This window comes from Xiphophorus couchianus, chromosome 1 (assembly GCF_001444195.1).
Source record: "Xiphophorus couchianus chromosome 1, X_couchianus-1.0, whole genome shotgun sequence".
Classification (NCBI taxonomy): Eukaryota; Metazoa; Chordata; class Actinopteri; order Cyprinodontiformes; family Poeciliidae; genus Xiphophorus; species Xiphophorus couchianus.
In genome coordinates, this window is record NC_040228.1 from 16,400,371 (window position 1) to 16,419,321 (window position 18,951).

General features: G+C 39.3%; 1 protein-coding gene across 9 annotated transcripts in view; it reads right to left on the reverse strand.

The window, feature by feature from the left end:
• The window catches only part of nav1a (neuron navigator 1a), an 85,043-nt gene extending 71,164 nt beyond the window's left edge, over nucleotides 1-13,879 (reverse strand). For 5 of the 9 annotated variants that reach the window (XM_028026082.1, XM_028025886.1, XM_028025798.1 and 2 more), the window contains exons 1-3: nucleotides 13,719-13,874; nucleotides 8,219-9,072; nucleotides 6,620-6,711 (exon numbers count right to left, since the gene is read on the reverse strand). In XM_028026082.1, the coding sequence (XP_027881883.1) occupies nucleotides 6,620-6,711; nucleotides 8,219-9,066 (940 nt within the window). In that variant the 5' untranslated portion in view covers nucleotides 9,067-9,072; nucleotides 13,719-13,874. Of the gene's footprint in view, nucleotides 1-6,619; nucleotides 6,712-8,218; nucleotides 9,073-13,718 lie in introns of all 9 variants that reach the window. The other 4 variants (XM_028025424.1, XM_028025660.1, XM_028025511.1 and 1 more) reach the window with 2 other exon arrangements.
• Nucleotides 13,880-18,951: the final 5,072 nt, after the last annotated feature.

The window sequence follows — 18,951 nt, forward strand, 5'->3', positions numbered from 1 at the left end:
TCACCTCAGTAGCAGAGAGTTAATTTAAAAACAGTTCAAACTGGTTTCGACTGAACCTACAAAAGAACACTAAAACACATTACAATGCATGTTTTTTTCGCCCTGGCCTAAAGTCCATTTGGCCTTGAGTGAGAGTGTGTAGTAAAGGAGTGTGGATGAAGACGTAGTCATACAGAGGCTGTTTTATTGTGTGAAGGCCATGGTCATTAATTAGTGGTAGCAAGGTTTAATAAAGGACCAATGTTGAAGTGGTTTTGCCACAGTGAAGCCTGGGCTGTGTGGTGACAGCTATATGAGCTCTCTGAGCTAGTGGGGGGTGTGGTGCATTTGTGAGGGTTGTAATTTAAGGCTATTAGGTGCTGTACATCAGCTCTTATACTTCCCTGATGAAGGATAAAGGCTAGTGAGAAGCAAGTGGCCACATACAAGATCGCTCTGTGTGTTGCTGAGATGCATTCAAGCAAAAGACATGAGTCAGTGCTCTTACAAACACGCACATATGTACACAAGTAAAGTTTTGCATTAGCAGTGCACAGAAACCCATTTGTTCAAACACTCGTCTCTCTGGCTCCACAGTCTAATTGCTTTAATATATGGTTGATTTAGACTGGGAGATTATTGTTCCACTTTCTTTCTGCTTAGTCTCAAAGTGTACCCATACAAACATACATACAGTGCATTGCAAAAGGACTCATACTGTCCTACATGTCTTGTGACAAATCTAAAAAAAAAAGGACTACTAATAACTTTCTTTTTACTGTGTTTTTCTTCTTGCCACCCTGCCATAGTTGTCAGATTCTCTTGGAATTCACGACTTACAGTTGTTCTGTTATCAGACATCTCCCTCATGCCCACATCTGAGGGAGATGTGGGAATAATATCCATCGCCACAGCCATCTTTGCTGTGAAGAATAGAATAGAATACTTTTTTGTCATTGTACTGGAAGGTACAATGTTCTTCTCACCTGAGCTGTCAGTTTAAGTTGGCAGCTATGCAAGTTTTCGTATGGAGTCCTGTCCTGTACTGTTTCATATCCTAACCCTACTGTTAACCAGACCCGTGTGATTGGTTGCTTGGTTTTCATGATGCTGTTTTGTCCTCTAATGTTCTCGAATGAGCAACTGAGGCCTACACAGAACTGCTGGATACATATGGGCAGTAAATTGCACACACATGGACTCTGTTTACTAATTAGAAAACATCTGAAAGTTGTTGGTTACATTAGATTTGCTTTATGGTTACCAGATTAAGGACAGCTAAATATATAAAAGCCAAACTTTTCAGATTGTCACCAATTTTGAAAAACATGTAGTTATGCACTACATTATACTGGTCTGTCAGATAAGATTCCCACCAAATACAGTTTATATTGTGACAAAACATGAAAAAGTTCTATGCTCATGAGTACTTTTCAGTGCTGCTGTACACAAACACACATATACTGAGACAGTCTCTCAGACTTGACATCAAAGTAGCTAATAGTTTCAGAGTGTAATGAGTGGCAGTCCTCAATATTAGCCCTGACCTTCAGCATGTAGCAGCCTCGTACACTCAGCATATTTTAGGACAATGTATGTGAATATTTTTGTCTTAAACTGGCGTAACAATTTGAACATTTCCATAAATGGTTAAAGGTATTTACTGGAAAAAGGTAATGAAAGGCATGACTGACAAGTAAAATTAGATAGTAGATAGAATGCACAGGGTCAAATAGCGGCACAGAGACAGCAAGGCTGGCAGACGTGGAGAAAGTGGACAGTGTCTCACTCCTTTGCATGAGTATATTTGCCTTAGCATTTTTAACCAGTGTGAAACAAATTCGCCACTATATTTCAACAGAGCAGTCAAGTGAAGAAGGACTCACTGAGATGCACTGAATGGTTCATTATACACATGTTTACAAAGTTATACAAGGTCTTGGGCCTTGAAAGGAAAAGTACTGAGAGGAAAGAGCAGTACAGAAGATTTAGAAGCAACTAACTGCATCAAAGTGCCTCAAACCTAAATAAATTTAAAAAAAAGACTCATTTAGGCTAAGCAGATGGCATGTGTTCTCACTTTCACCCACTCACTGTTGTCATCCACCCCCTCTCAGTTCCTTTTGTTTTGCCTCTTTGTGTGCAAATAAGAGAACAAAAAGTTGTGGGATTTAACGGAGGAAAGAAAAGGAGGCTGAGAGGCTAGAAGCCTGTTTGAGTATCAAAAAGACAGCGGATCAAAAGAAAAAGATTGGAAGGATTTTAATTTCACATTTTGTGCTGTTGAATTATAGATCATAACTTAAATGTGTAAAAAGTAGAAGAAGGAACCGGAAATGAATACATAAATAAATAGGATCAAGAAAATTGCTGAAAGCTGTATTTAAACTCAGGCTGTTCATCAACTGATTGGAAGTTTAAGACCATAGTTTTCATGTGATTTTTGCCCAAGCTTTTACTCTGTTTATGCTAATGGAAAAGGCAAATAACTTTCTGTTTTTGAGCATGGATTGCTGAGATTCAGCAGAAAGGCATCTTGCAAGGCAGTCTTATGCAGTGAGACATGAAATTTCAAAAATGATCCTAAAGGTGTTCTGTGATGGACTGGCAACCTGTCCAGAGCGCACCCTGTCCCGCGCACACCAACTGCGGGAGATAAGGATGAGCGCAGTTTTTGTTGAAAGTCCACAAGACTATAGTCAGGCAGACAATGGAGCTTTTTCCTTCAAAAGAACAATAGAGCTGTGCAGTCCCAAGTCTGCAGCTAGATATGTGGAGAAATTGTAGAGTTCATCCTTCTTGACTAAGGGCAGTGATGACTGGGTCTTTCAACAAGACACACTGCAGTCCCAAATGCCTGTCTGACTCCTTCCAGGACAATCACATGCCTGTTTTGGAGAAGTCTCCATGTTCCCATGATCAAAATCTTATTGAAAAAGTTTGGGATAGTTGACAATGGTGCTTTGCTAAACAGTCATACATAAATTTTAGATTGTTGATGTCACTCAAGATGCCATCTTCATCACAAAAAGCAATATTCCTTTCAGCCGTCTGGCATTCTTGATTCTTTGCATCAAGCATGCCTACACAAACCTGTAAAATAATCTGCTCTTCACTAGTGAGTCTTTTTTTTTTTTAAATAATCGATTATTTAAAAAAGCAGTGTGTATTGAAGATTCTTGTAACTTTCCCACTCAGTCTTATGATGTTCACCAGGAGTGTGTTTCTCAGAAACAAAGCAATGAGTAAGAGTGAGAAGTGTAAGGGAACGGGTGAGGAAGGATCTCAGTATGTGAGCCAGAGGACCAAAGGAAGCTCGTAAGACAGAGAAGGGATATCCTGCCTCAATGCCTCAAGTCTCCTCCAACGTTTGCTTGTGTCCGCAAACATCCAAACACAGGGGGTCCACAGGACGCAAAGAACAACAGCACACTCTGACACACATACACAGGGGACTACTCTCCGTGACATACTCTTGGACCACACAAACACCACGGCATGGTTATTAATGTCCTGTTTATACACAAAACATTTAAAACAGCAGTCTGGTTGATGCATATAGTACGTGGCTTCCTCCTTTGGGGTAGAATAATGTGCTTGAATAACAAAGAGGGTTTTTCCAGCAGTGACAAATCTCTAGTCTAGTAGTTACAATGACCACTGATGATGAGCTCCATGAGTCACCAGCTTAAGCATTTCAGCAATCCAGCTTTCAGTGTCAAAAGTGAGACTGTATCAGTCATACAAGCAGCCAACTCCTGCGGCACGAATGTTAATCTTGTAAAAAAACAAACAAAAAAAAAAAAACATTCTCTCCCTCTGGGTGTACGGCACAAACTCATCATGAGTCACACACCAGCTGAGAGCAGGAAAAAAAACATCAGCTGCAATGCAGAAAAGTATGTGATGGATGAGAATTTGTACCTTATGTGTTTATTTTTAAAAAAGAAATTGTAGAGATGGTCTCTTGCCAAAGCCCCAGTGTTGACATTCTCAGCACACTTTCCTGGGGTATCCCATAATGCTCTGCTACCGACAATGGTTGCCTGGTTACAACATTTTGTGCATGTAGTGTCAGTGGGATCTTTAAGTATATTATAAATGTGTATATCAAAATAAAAGGTGAAATTTATTGGTCACAAATCCACAGTGTGTGCTTATATTATGGCATGTGAACATGCTTTGCCATGGGTTATTAATGTGACAGAGAGATGTCTTTGTGATTTCACTTTTGAGTGTCTTTCTGTGTGTCCCAAATCGAGGGGGTTACACACATGAATAACTTAATTAGATTCCCTGAGTTGGGAGTCATCCCACAGGTCAAGAAAGATCCTGTGTGTGTAATCATTCACCCATTCCTTAATTTACCCATCTCCCTCCATGCTTTCCTCCTTCATCTCCTGTTCTGTAATGCAGCTGTGCATTAACCCTTGCTTCCTTTGTTATAAGGAACTGTTCCCTGGGGGGAAAGGGTTGCAGAAAGAAAGCAGCAGAAATGGAGATAAGATGACGAGGAGGCTATGTGTTGGTAGTTATTGTGGGTAAAAGTCGCCCTGGGGGAAGCTCTTCTTTTATGATTGATATATTGGAGCACTGCAGTATTTGCACTTAGAAGTCACCTTTTCCATTGTGAAATAACACAAAATTATCTGCCGAATTAATATTTCTGACTGCAAAAGCAACCTGACCTAAACATCCAAAATAGCTGCTTTGCAAAAATGCCTATAAAAATAATTTATTATAGTAACTGCTATCTGTTTGAAATTAATCAGTCCAGTGGCACACATAGTGACATACAGATTCTTCTAGACAAAATGGTCAACATAGTGAGATACAATATCAACCACTTGTATGGCTGGCATGTCTAAATTGTGTACATTTCATTTGTGTTATTTAGTATCAGACTATGTCATATTTTTGTTATGTTTTCAACTTTGGTTCAGCTTCTTTAGATGTGTCATAACTTTGATTTTGCTGAAGTTTGAGTACAGAACCCCTGAAAGGTCAACGCTTGGATCAAACATGGTGAGAGGAATAGCATTAAACCATAAACAGTGATTACTCCTCCTGGGGATGAGAGAGCAAATAATCTTATCCATTCTTTTGTCTGATCATCTCCCAAAAGCTACTAAGCCACTCATCACTGTCCAATGCCAACATGGCACATGTCTCCCTTTGATTGGATTGGCCAAAGAGGATTATGAACTGTCCAAGAGTAGAGGCAGTGGTAGATCCCTGAAGCAGTATCCATTAGACTATGCAGGCGCATTAACAGCCTGGTACAAAAATGCATAAAATGTGAGCTTTCACAATTTTCATTGTTCTTAAAGAAAAGTGTCTCGAAAAGTTAAGTCAGAACTTGAGTTTCTCACTTTTATCACAGATTTGTTAATGTTGGTAAATAATTGTATCCTTATTTTGCATGTTTAAAACTAATAATCTCTATAGCCTCTTGTTTCTGTCAGCACAACGTGTGTATAAAAGAGAGAGAACGTGTGTATAGACTGACAGACCTTTAGAATGTCCGCAGGGATGTTCAAGCCATTCCCTTGCTGGGAGATGAAAAATGATACCGAGTCCACATCACATTTATCTTTTCAAATACCATCTGTGTGCTGCCACACAGACGCACATTAACACACATACAAACTCCATACAGAGGTACAAATGTACACTCAAATACTGTTCCAGAGAGAGGTAAGGTCGGAAGGTCTGCGCTCTAATTGAAAGACCACATGGTGCCACAATCACATTAAATGTTCAGATCTTCATTAAAGCCTCAGATAGGCGAGCTGATCATGTTACCCCTGATTGAATCTGTGTGAATGCAATCATATGGAAAACAGAACCCGTAAGGAAAATAACTCATATTCAGTGGGGACCACCATTTAAATAATTACATCATTTATTTAAAAGCACTGAACTGTATGCTCATTCTACTACAGAGTTGTGCTGTTTTTCACTCTGACCTTTGTGAACAAAATGAGATCCGTCATCCGCTGTCCCTCGGCGCACTTCTCTTTCCATCTCTCACTTGCCTAAAATCTTTACCCTCCGACCTATTTCCCTCCCTTCCTCTGCAATCTAAATTACAGTGATTAAGATGTCAGTCCACCCTCTGTATAAATGCAGCTTCAGAGGACTAAAGCTTCAGTTCTGTTTCTAACGCCTGCTAGGGACCAATTAAAAGACCACAATCAAGGTCCAAAGACAGCCAGAGGCCTTTTAAAGACCATGACTGGCCCAAAAGATCAGCCCCCACCCCACACTCTTTTCACAACCAGCTGGTAGAAACCTCATAGAAGGTTTTATACATGTCTTAAATGCCAGCAGCGTGAGTCCGGTAGATAGCGGTACACTGACAGGATTTATAAAACAGGAAAATGTAAGTGTTTTTTTCCAATAATGACATGAATCCTAATAACTGATCTCTTGATGTTAGACAAGACAATACATAAAGGCATGTCAGAAGAAAAAGTAATCATGGCTGCCAATATGGAAATGAAAGTTACTCTTTTCTATGTACCAAGATCATTTTTATTAATACAGAAATTGATCGGTGTGATTATCTGCATGATTTCCTAAACAAAATACTGATGTCCTGAATTTCTAAATGTATGAATTTAATAATGTCTCTAACCTGTTGTTGGGTCATCACAGCAGACTTCAATAGACCCGGATGAGCAGTCACTGAGTTCCTCCAGAGAGAAGTCGTTCTCCTGTATCCTCAGCCTGCCAAACACATAACCGTTGCACATTTCAGGTACTGAACATGTAAATTCATTCAAAACAGTTCAGTACACTCAAATATTCTTTTCAACTGAGGAATATATTTACACATTATCCTCCACAATTTAACAAACACATACAAAGGCAGAAACAGTATTTTTAAACCTAAACAAGTAAAAAAATAAATAAAATAAAATGTTGTTTTTTTTTAATCACTTATCATAGTGATGTGCATTTGAGTGAGAACATCAATCTCACTTCAGTCATAGTTAGTGACTGAAGACACTAAATATGAGCTCTGCTTTGGAGAAGCAGAAGTGTGTGTTTATGCAATCACAACAATGATGCATCTCTGGAGGTGATTCTGTTGAATTAAATTAGCAGATTGAACGACTGACCAATGACTGAACAAGCATCTGAGTCTGGTCTAGATTCTTCCATGTAGTAGTCAGCATGTATTCATAATCAGAGAGAACTAATGGTGAACACGAGGAAGTAAAAGTGATCTAATGACACAGTGATGCGATATAAAAAATGTTATATGAATTGGTATTCAGCTTACCCAAAATAGCCGACTTTATTTTGTCTAACCCAAAATAAAACTATCACCTTAGTTAGGTCAGAGGTACACAAGTCCAGTTCTCGAGAGCTGTCTTAACAACAGCCTGGTAAAAACCAACCCCTTGCTACCCTTGGCTTCGTACAAAGGATCTGAGGTCTCGCTAATTGAGAAACTATTGCCTCCTGTAGGCATGGACTGTGTTGAATTTTTAAATTTTACCCATTCACCAACATTTAACTGTGATGCTGCGAAAGCTTAATGGAAGTAGAAGAGCCAATCTGAATGAGGCAGCTGTTAATGTTAATTTAATACTTCGAAACGTGGCCAACACAGACTGAATAACTTTACTCTCTTCTTCTGCTGCCATTACTAACACTACAAGCAGAGACTACAGTTCTAAAACAGTGCAGAAATTTATGTTGTCATTTACGGCTTCTCCTTCTGTTCGCTGATTGGCCCGGTCAAAAATTGAGAGCGAGATTTTTATGTTTCTTGCCCAGCGCCAATGAAATTCAAGAAGAAGTGAGATTTTTTTTTTTTTTTTTGCAAGGAAGCACAGGACGGCAATGGCCAGGCTATATTAATGATCCGTATATTTGACTTAGGTGTATAGGAGAAGAGATGGATCTAAAAGTTGCAGGACAGCAGCTGATCAGGACTGAAATTGGGCAGCCCTACCCCAAAATCCTTGTAGCTGTAATTAATAGTATATGAGATTATACAAACTTTTCAGATTTGTATTTGTGAAAACTGTGTGACTGCACAAGTTATGCATAAATTTCCTTTAATTTCCGTATTTTTTTTATTGGTCTGTTAAATAAAATTACAATAAAATCTGTTGTTTGTGGTTGCAGCCAGACAAAATGTCTAAAAGCTAAAAGGACTTGGTACATTTGCAAAGTGGTGAGCTGTGATAGATGTGCTGATAAGCAATTTTTTTTCAGTTACCTGTAGCTGAACGGAGCCACAGCTGCCATGTTAACTCTGGTTGTGTGCGTCTCTGTAGAGTCATTTTGCAGGTGGTGTTCCTGTTTATAAACACTGGATATTAATGGCATGGTAAATGTGATGAGTGGAAGTGGGAGAGGATCAGGAGAAGATGCTGAACTGCTGTCCTCTGGAGTCCCCATCTCTTCATCTGACTGACTTGTGGAACCACTGTGACTTCTAAAAGTGTGCTTGGTGCCTGACTGAGCAGTACCAGGCCGAAGGTTCCCATTTTTTGCAATGCTGGTTTCGACTGGTTGTTGTTTAGGGAGATTTCCTCCTCTTGCTAATGTATTTTGACTCATTTCCTGAGTTGTGTTGGAGTTTTCACCTCCTCTTAAACGGAAAGCTGGATGCAGGTTGTTGGCTTGGTTCTTATTAATGATGGTACTTCTGTTATGATTCCCATCATGCACCAACGGTGCAGGGATGTGAGATGGAACAGGTTTTTGAAGATCCAATGTGTCTTTGGAGTGTGGCGATGGTAATCTGCGCTGGACCACCGGGCTGCTGTAGGCTGAATGTGACACATGACTCCGGTGATAGAGTTGATTTTTTATGCCCCCGTCTTTCAGGCATTCCCTAGAGGAAGGCCCAGGAATACTGGAGTTTCGCGGACGAAGTGAAGGAGAGTGAGTAGGTGTATGTGTAGGGGTGTGTTTTGGGGCCTGCACTGAGGGCCTGGGCAAGTCACAAGCTTGGCGACGGGGGTTTGTTTTTGGAGAGTTGGTCACAAGGCTGCGGGGGAGAGGGATTCCTGAGGAGGAAGACCCACGGGGGGCTGATTTCACATTGATTCCTCCGCTCATTTTGACCTGCATAAAGAGAAGAAAGACTGATAAATCAAAGGGCAGAAGGGAGGGTTCCACAACAAATCATTAGCCAGAAGACCTTTCTAGGAAGGTCTGGTTATACTTTAGCGAGTAATAGACCCTATGTTAATATTTCACAAAAGATCAAACTGATCTGTTGAAGGCTGCAAATTCAGAGAGCGCAACTGTCTAACTTTTTCCATTTACAGTACAATCGTGTTATTTCCCCATGGTGAATGATTGCCAGGCTATCATGTGCAGAATCTTCAGCTCTCTATAGTCAGTGCGACTACTCTGTAAAAAGACCGAACAGTTCTGCATTCTGAGGTGAGTGAATCTTCATCAGTCTAGACCAGGGGTCTCAAACTCCAGTCCTACAGGGCCGCTGTTCTGCAACTTTTAGATGTGCCTCTGCTACACCACACCTGAATAGAATAATTAGGTCATTAGCAAGGCTCAGGAGAACTGATCTAGACGAGGAGGAGATAATTAAGCCATTTCATTCCAGCGTACATGTGGTACATCTAAAAACTGCAGGAAAGTGGCCCTTGAGGACTGGAGTTTGAGACCCCTGGTCTAGACAGTGTGTCTTCAGAATAACACAAGATCAGTAAACTTCAGTGGGTGGGATGGATGGATGGATGGATGGATGGATGGAGTTAGCCAGTTTTATTTCTTTCTGACAATTCCTCCATCTTTTGAAAACAGAGTTGTACTTCATAGGGGGCTACTTCAGATGTTATCATATGCTATTGAAACTTTGACTAGATAAGCAGTTGTAAGAGGGATACAAGAGTTGTAACATGAAAAATCTTGGAAACTGAAAGTTTAACAAAACACTTTTACAAGAAAGCATCTAACAATAACAAAATAGACCTACTGTGCTGTCTGGAAGGCTGCTTTATTTTTTAGGCATTTCAGATTGAGACTTCAGCAGCACACTGGATGACCCACCAAAATGCTGACCTAAAGGTCATTCAATCAATGTGAGGTTGCATAAAAAGAGCAGCTACCAAATCAAATGAATATAGATTTTTGCTTAAACTGATTTTAGACAGCATTTGTTCATAAAATAAAGAATTATCAAAATGACTGATCTATAGGTTTGACAGCTATAGATGAGTCCAATATACTGTTATATACACAGCATTCCAAATTATTATGCAAGTGATATTTTCTCAGATTTTCTTAAATGGTCAATGCAAATGATGGTCAGTATAATTTTCAAGTCATGAACTATTACAGTATAAATCAAATTTTGCTGATTTCGGCCCAAAAGATGACTCCACCACCTCCTTGCTGACGTCACAGCTGTGTTGGGATGTGGTGGCCATCCACCACCAATCCACTACTGCATCCATCTGGACCATCCAGGGTTGCACAGCAGTCATCAGTGAACAAGTCTGTTTGAAAATTAATCTTTATGTACGGCTGGGCCCACTGCGACCGTTTCTGCTTGTGAGCTCTGGTTAGGGGCCGAATAGTAGGTTCATGCACCATAAGCCTCTGGAGGATCCTCCACCTTGAGGTTCCAGAGGCACCAGCAGCTTCAAATAACTGTTTGCTGCTTTGTAAGGACATTTTAACAGGTGCTCTCTTAATCTGATGAATTTGTCTAACAGAAACCTTCCTCATTATTCCTTTATCTGAACAAACCCATCTTTGTTCTGAATCAGCCACAAATCTCTTCACAGTACGATAACGCTTCAGTTTTTGTTAAATTTCTAATGTTTTCATACCTTGTCATACAGCACTACGCTATATGATGGTTTTTGGCAGCAGAGAGATCCTTTCTCTTTCCCATATTGCTTGAAACCTGTGGCCTGCTTAATAATGTGGAACATCCTTCTTAAGTAGATTTCCTTTAATAAAGCTCACCAGACAAACTAATCAACCCAGCTCTCTGAAATTAATTATAGTGATTCAAAGAGTCCTGATCACAATACTATCTATAGATTTAATAGCACAACAAAATACTAAATTTTTATGACACTTAAATCCAATTTGCATAATAATTTGGAACACAGTGTATTGGACAAAAAAAAACAAGCACAGTTCTCAGTCACTTCAGCCTTTTTTGTGGAAACTCAAATTCTGAATAAACTTTTCGAGACACTTTTCTTGAAGAACTGGAGAAATTGGGTTATTTCTTTTTTTTTTGGTCATCCTTTATCACTGGTTATTGACATTAATGACATCAACAGTGATGCAGCAGGAGGTAACAATAGACAGATGTGCCTATCCATTCTCATTTTCTCATTTCTAAGGATCCCCAGATAGCTATATCTGTTCCTCTCCATCTCGCTCCTCCTCACGTTTTCTCTAGGGAGGTGCATGGCACTAACAAGCATAAGAATTTCTCCTCATCTAATAGAAGTCCAACAAGGGTTTCCAAGAGCACAGGTGCAGCCTGACTCTGTGTCTATCTGTATGGAAATTGGCTTGTCCCTGGGGAGATGCCGGGGTCATACTGGTACATCAGCCCAACATGCAGCACAGAGGCTCAGCTGCTGCTATTAGATCAACTGTTTGTTTGTACGTGCGTGACTGTGAGTGAATGAGCCAGAGAGTTAGAGAGAGAATAATAGAGGATATTGGACAGTAAGAGAAATTGGGGAACATCAGAAATCTGTTTTAGTTAGACAATTTATAGAAAATACTTTGTTTACAACTTTAAGATTTATTTTTACTACTAAAGACATTCAGCATCATCCTGCTGGATTAGTAGTTGTCCCGTTCATATGTTGACATTTTCCTTATATTTGCTTGTGACTAAAAGATTAAAATTTTGTGAACCCTTGAGCAGATTTCCACACAAGTCATGAGAGAAAGTGTATAGAATTTGAGAGAAATAATCAAAAAATTTACACACATCTGAATCGCTTGTGATTTCTGTTGTGCAATAAATGACTAGGCCAGTAAATTTTGTACATTTTCTATCCCAACCAATTACATATTTGATGCCAGTTTTTATGAAAATTAGATTGCTCTTGTGCTGACCACGAGCAAGCAAAGAAAAATACAATACTGGATGAGTCCTGTTGTTTTTCTGTAATGCATTACTCCTTGCTGTCCAAGAATAACTTCCATCAAAATTACAAAATAATGTTTGGTTTTAATTGTTCTAATTGTCCATGTGGTTTTCAGCAAAATGTAGGAAGAGAGAAAGAAAAAGAAAAGACTACACAAACTTCCTCATGCAACTGATTTTTTTAGCAATATATGAGAAAGTAATGATATTATAATGTATTTTTAGTCTTGTATATTTAAGGGAAACATTATGTGATAACTGACAGCTTTCTGTCCAGAACTAATTTCCTAGTGTTGTAGGTTGTAGTGTTTTTCCATCTATCTTTGTGCTATTTTGGGAATGACAGTACCAAAAAACCACTTGGCTGAGCTGCAGTCTATTATCTCATCATTGTACAGGATACCTGCTAGAGTGTTAACTCAGCTCATTGCCAGATTTCTGTATTTTGCTGGTCATAAAACACTGAAACCGGAATTCAGTTCCTGTAATGCTAAACTTTGCTGTCTTCTGTATCTGCCAACCTTTGATTGTGCCTGTCAAATATTGACAGCCACAGGCTGTACAATGCAGCAATGGTTCCTCCCCGCCTTCTCTGCCTGCCAGCCTCAGATTGTTCCATCATCATTTAGTTTGCACGTTAGACATCACCAAGATTCATCATTATATTCTGCAAACTGACAATATCCTGAAAAATATATGAAGCACTCTGAATGTCTGCTTTTAGACAAGCACCTGTATCCCATCAACATTTATTGAAAATTTCTTGACATTAAGGAACAACATAAACAAGTATTGTACTTTTTTATTATTTAAATAACAATCCTTTAGAGTCCTTGTCATATTTTTTTGCAACTGAACAGTGAATAACATTAATTCTCTCTGTCAGGATAGTGCTGACATCTGCTGGATATTCTGTGAAACTGCAATATGCAGCAATTGACTTGCTTCACAAGTAAGCTTCTGTCCTTTTCAATGACCTCTTAAGAAATATAATTCAATTGATTACCTGCCTATGAAGCTAAGAACATGGTCCACCTTTTCAGAAAAACAAGTGCAGCAGTAATTGTGACTTTTGCTTAAAACAAGAAAAATATGACAGGCCTGACATCCAGGATTTTACATTTTAACTTTAGAAGAACACTACATTGTTTCAGCTCTTCTGCCATGGCAATAAGTTCTGTCATAACTGAGTTACTGTATGTTGGATCAAAGAGACATGTATACCCTCTCACTAGAAAAAAATAAAAAAAACACATGCTCCCCTTGTGATGCACACCCTCTGACTCATCACAAAATCAATACGAGATGGTAACACAGTCCTCTCTGTCTGAAATGAAGGACATTGGTGGTGCCTTTGTGCTTGTCTGTGTCACAAAGTCTGACACTGCAGAAGATACTATTGTTTGTACATCAACATACAGTCCAACGAAATATTAACTAAAAAATCACAGCGCAAAGAATACAATGAGAACCACTGAAGAACAGAGGAAAGAAAGTTCTTGGGTTTGAGAGTTTTGTTTTGGAAAAATGACCAAACTCCAAAAATAACACTACCTAACCCTAATAAGTCCCTCCTGACAAAATTAAGAAGACTTGGAGTCTCACATGAATACCTTACTTGTCAATGGTCTTCCCAGTTCTTCGATGTGCTGCCGGGCCGAGCGCGAAGAGAGCCGGCGAGTGGAGGGAGGTCGCACTTCTTCAACTTCCCAGGAACAATGGTCTGTTTTTTCCTGGATCACAGTTGCATCCTCGTCGCTGCTCTCTCATTGGTTCACTCTCCTTCACCATTCCCCTACACAGGAAGCTGTGACAAATAGGAATGACAAATCCAGCAAATTAGCAGCAAACATACCAAGATGACTCATTTTCAAAGTCACTTTTGTGTCTGAAATCAATGTTCTCACCTGCTAGCATAAAAAATATATAATTTGAGGATGTAAAAAAAAAAAAAGTACTGAAGAATGAGTCGAGGTCTGTTTATGTGATCATGACTCAGTGACCCAAATGGAGAGATTTGATCAACAATGAACCACGATGACACATTATCTTTCACATTCAATAAAAGGCTAACACACAACAATACTTTTAGATTATGGTGTGTTGTGTTGAAGACAATCCATGACTTCTGCTGGCAGATTTTCTTGAAGACACAACAGAAAACAAAGTTCAAAATACAGCATAGATCAATGATGAATAGTCACCCAACACCACAAAAAAAACCCAAAACACTAAATCTTGTTATTTATTTACAGCACACTTCTCATCATATAAGTAGACCTAAAGAAAAGCAAAACAACTCACTCACAAATTTAACAGGATGAAACGCAACCAGGTCGCACAAAATGTAAACATCTATTTCTGCAAACAAATTTGGTGCTTTTCATCCACTCATCATTCAACACTTATTTCAGCAGAGGTAGTTCTTGTTTTCATGGAGCCAGAACCCTTCTGCTTTTTCCAACATTTACCTCTCAAGACAACCCAACATATTCACACCCAAGTGATGAAGTCAAAAAATTGTGACGTACCACAATTATGAGGAAGTAAAAAAAAGAAGAATTTTGTTTTGCATTAATTCTCATTATATAAGGAATTTTCAATAAATGTAGCTTTTTAATAACCCACAAATCAATAGTTAGTGTAAAATCAATCAACTCCAGCTTGATCATGTTGCACTTTTCACATTTTACATACTAGTTAATAATATTATACAGATAATTCATAATATAAAACAAAATATGTTCCATGTTTGTCGGTCAACAATAGAATAAATGTTTCGTAAATCACAAACTGTTTCTTAAATTTAAATAATCTAAACACGTCAGGTATGATTTGTCTTATTTTATTTTACGATTTTTAAACTATAACAATCAACTACATTCTTGATTCCATAAAAAAAAATAAAACAACTGTAAAATATCCCTTTAAGAACTGCCTGCTTTTGGGTATGGCCATACTGTGCTTTCTCATTGATTAGATATGCAAATAAGCCACAGAAAACTGACTTGTTTGGGATGCAACCGATATCAAAAACCACCACTGCTCATCAAGAGTAACTTATGCCATTGCATGCATACAAAGTATACAGAACTGAGTCATGGGGGCCCTATAATGCTGACTCAAGCTGATCCTGTCACCCCTGGTCATAAAATCCCCCAACTGGCCAGCTTTTCTTCCAACCAAGCACTGCCTTCTCCCATCTTTTCACTTTATTCCCGACAGTCACGCCACTGTGATCGCATTCACTCTCAAAAGAGAAAACTTATAATTATCTCTGTTTACACCGTCACTAAACAAGAAAGACCACAATACATCAAAATGAACTAAAAAAAAATTTTACGATATAAAGTGTAAGTAAGTAAAATGAGGATAAGGCTCGACTTACCCTCTCTCACTCTTGTGTCTGGCTGAGTGTCTGCCTTTCTTTGCCTCCGTCTACTTTTGTGAGGCTGGCCGGCGTACATGTGTATTTGTGTCTATAATCTCACCTTCTATCACGTCATGCCGCTCCGCTGCTGCCGCAGTACGCCTGCAGCCATGTACCCGCCTCTACCTCTCTCTCATCATTACAATATCTGTCTCTCTCTCTCCCTCAGTCTGAGTAATGGACCTGTTGGCTGGAGTCCCTCCCTCTCAGCAGTGAAATATAAACCCAGCTAGCAAAGACGGGCTGGTGCATTAGCTAGATGAGTGTATTGCTGTGTGTGTGTGTGTGTGTGCGTGCACAGGGGTGTGTTCGTGTGTGTGAGCAAGAGAGATTTAACCTCAATAGTCTGAGTAGCATATGATAATTAAAGCAGATTTGGCTCCAAATGTGAAAAACCTGACCCCAATCATCAGATTTTCAAGATCTAATTGTTGAAGAGGGAAAAAAGAGAGAAAAACTGAGAAAATCAACAAACTGGGTTAAAAGATCAGCTGATGCAAACTCATGATTACACTTAGACACCTGATGTCTTTATGTGCTGGAGGAGAGGGACAGTCTCTCCATCCATCACTCCGTTTTGTCCCATTCTACTAATGAAAAGGGAGGGGCAAACGAGAAACAAGGGAGACACAACCAAGAAGAAAGGAGGAGTGATATGAGCAGGGAAAACATCGTACCCCCATCAGCATAAAACATCAGCTGGCATACTAAGATAACAAAACATATCGATTATTGCAGTTACACTGAGAATACCAGTAAGATTATTGACTATTTTAATATATAAATAGAATTTTGATAGGAAGATAGAATAAAGACCTGCTAAATTTGTTAGCAGTTTTCAAATAAACTTGTTCATTGTGCAGAATATTTTACCTTTTGGCTGTTCTGATATTTAAGGACTTTGCCCTCCACTCTGTATACGCACATCACTCATGAGCCACTTTTTAGCTTAGCGGAACAACAATGTTGTCAATAACGCCTCATAGGAGGTGATAAAGGTTCTTATTTGAATGCTGTCTTCTCAGAGATGAACAGAGCAAAAAACAATAGAGATGTCTCATCAGAATATGAAAGCAGCTTTTGTATTCTTCTTGTTACCAAGAGCTAAACTGGCAACTCTAAACAGCAGATTTCTCCTCACTTTGTGTTTCCTATTTTGTTTATCACCTAACCTCTGGTTTTTCCTATCCGCTGTGTGTTTTGGTACCACCCTCTAACTGGAACTGTTTTTGTTTCTGTTAGCGTGTGCCGCTAATGCAGTCATAAAAATCTATCGAGCATGCAGATGTTTGTATAGATCCTAAGTGGAACCTGGGAGACATGTACAGACGGTGAAATTTACATCACAGATGCTTTGGACTGCAGCAGTCAGCAGAGCGAACTGGGAAGTATGAATTAGGCTTTTATTCATTATGAAGTCATTCAAAGTTTAATTTAAACCCGTTTCCCTGTTAATTTTGCTTCATCGCTTCTCTCTTTCCATAATTCCTATGCCATTTCCAACTATTCTGTCTAGGAATTTCAGCTCATGCTCTCACACCACTGCTGCACATTCATTCACTCCAATTGTCATAGTTACAAGATGTAAACTCCCTGTTCAACAACTTCTATTTAAATTCTGCTGTTCTTTGTTCCTAATTTGAAAATGTCTCATTTATGAACTCATGTTTCTTGGGTGAAGGGAGGTTGTTTAAGCCAACTGCACAGCCAGTGTGCAGCAACAAGTGGGGCAAGGGCAGCCCTATGCTACTCCGTTCCTCAGATAGTCTGGTAAAACTCTTGTCAAACTCTGGTATCTCAACAGGACTTGAAACCAAAGAAAGGAAATTGTGGATTGTGTGAATGCAGTTGCATTTTGTGAATTTAATATGGTTTCTTTTTTCAAACAAGTTCATACATAATCAGCTGACTACAAGCTACAGGTTAAATTTCTTCTCATAAAGGCTGTGTGGCGACAAAACTCAAAGACTCTGACCCCACGCCGGACACTGAAAATGCCCTTCGATCTTGTGCAACAAACTACCGTGTAACCACTGTGTCTCGTTCACAGACGAAAAACTTTAAATATTTGAAATTGTACTTCCCATGAGCTTTTACAACTGTCCTTCCAAATTACATCTTGGTATTTACAGTCTCTCTGAGAAACCTAGTTATTTTGTAATTTTCTTTTCTTGTGGGATCTTTTCCTGTCTTCAATTATAGTTCTGTGCAAAGCCACATTTGTGTTTTGCTCTGGATCTCCGTGTCTCACTCCCTCCCTGTGACCCTGTTGTCTCCCAGCTCATATTTCTGCTTTGCTGGCTTCGGTTTTGCACACTGAAACTTGGGCCCCATGTAGCATATTTAATGGCAGCTATAATACAAAATAAATCAATGCATAGCAATCCCTATTGCAAAGTACAATTTCCAACATCTTCTGATAAATATGATTTCTCAGACTCCAACCCATTTTTTTTGCTTACAGTTGTGTAAGCAAAAAAAAGATTTGAAGCATTTTTGTCAACGGAGATTTGCGTCAAATCTTCGTTGCTTGACCTGTATGACTGGTCTTCAAGTTGTCTAACTGATAACATATTGATCAGACTCTTACTTGTTCTATAAGCCCCCAACATGGAGACGTAAGCATAATGGAGTATCTGCTCAGTAAAAGCCATTATGCAAATAAACATAAAGCTGCTCAGCCAGGCATGACAAAGTGATGCTTGCTTTCAGAACACAGTAGGTCCTACGCAATGAACGGCCCCTCCCCCAAGATGTGTACTGTACAATACACATGACCTCCTCGCTCTTCCCTCTCATGTTTCTTCATACTAATGTGAGATGCTTTGCTGGTAATAATCCATGTGTTACTCACCTATTAATCCTAATATTATCATCAGGTGCTGCTCCTCTGTTTTCTTCAGCTCTAAGCACATGAATAAAAACTGTAAAACTTCTGCAACCACAAGTATGAAAAAAAACACTCTCACATGATCTGTTGCTTTGTCCCTGTTTCATGAAAATGGGAAGTGACTTGTAACAGAGGATTATGGGTAGTGGTGTGCAGCAAGCGTCTGCAGAGACTATGAGTTTGTGTGTGTTGAGTAGGGTGTGTGTTGATGGAGTTTGTGTGTGTTGAGTAGGGTTGGATGTGGGGGTGAGGGGAGTTAATGTCATAGCTAATCTTCTGATGTCCCCTAGGGCATGTCCCCTCCCGGGAGAGAAGGACTCTGTGACAGACGCTGTTTTGACAAAAGGACACTTGTGTCACCGTCACACTAGGAGCAGACTGATGAAAAAAACAAAAAGGGGGGTGCAATTTCAACATGTTGACTGTCTGGAGCCCCGGGCCTCACACGTGTGGTCTAAATAAAATCTCTGCATCAGAACACAAAAAACTTACAAAAAAGTTCAAATCTCTGCATCAAAACACAAAAAAGTT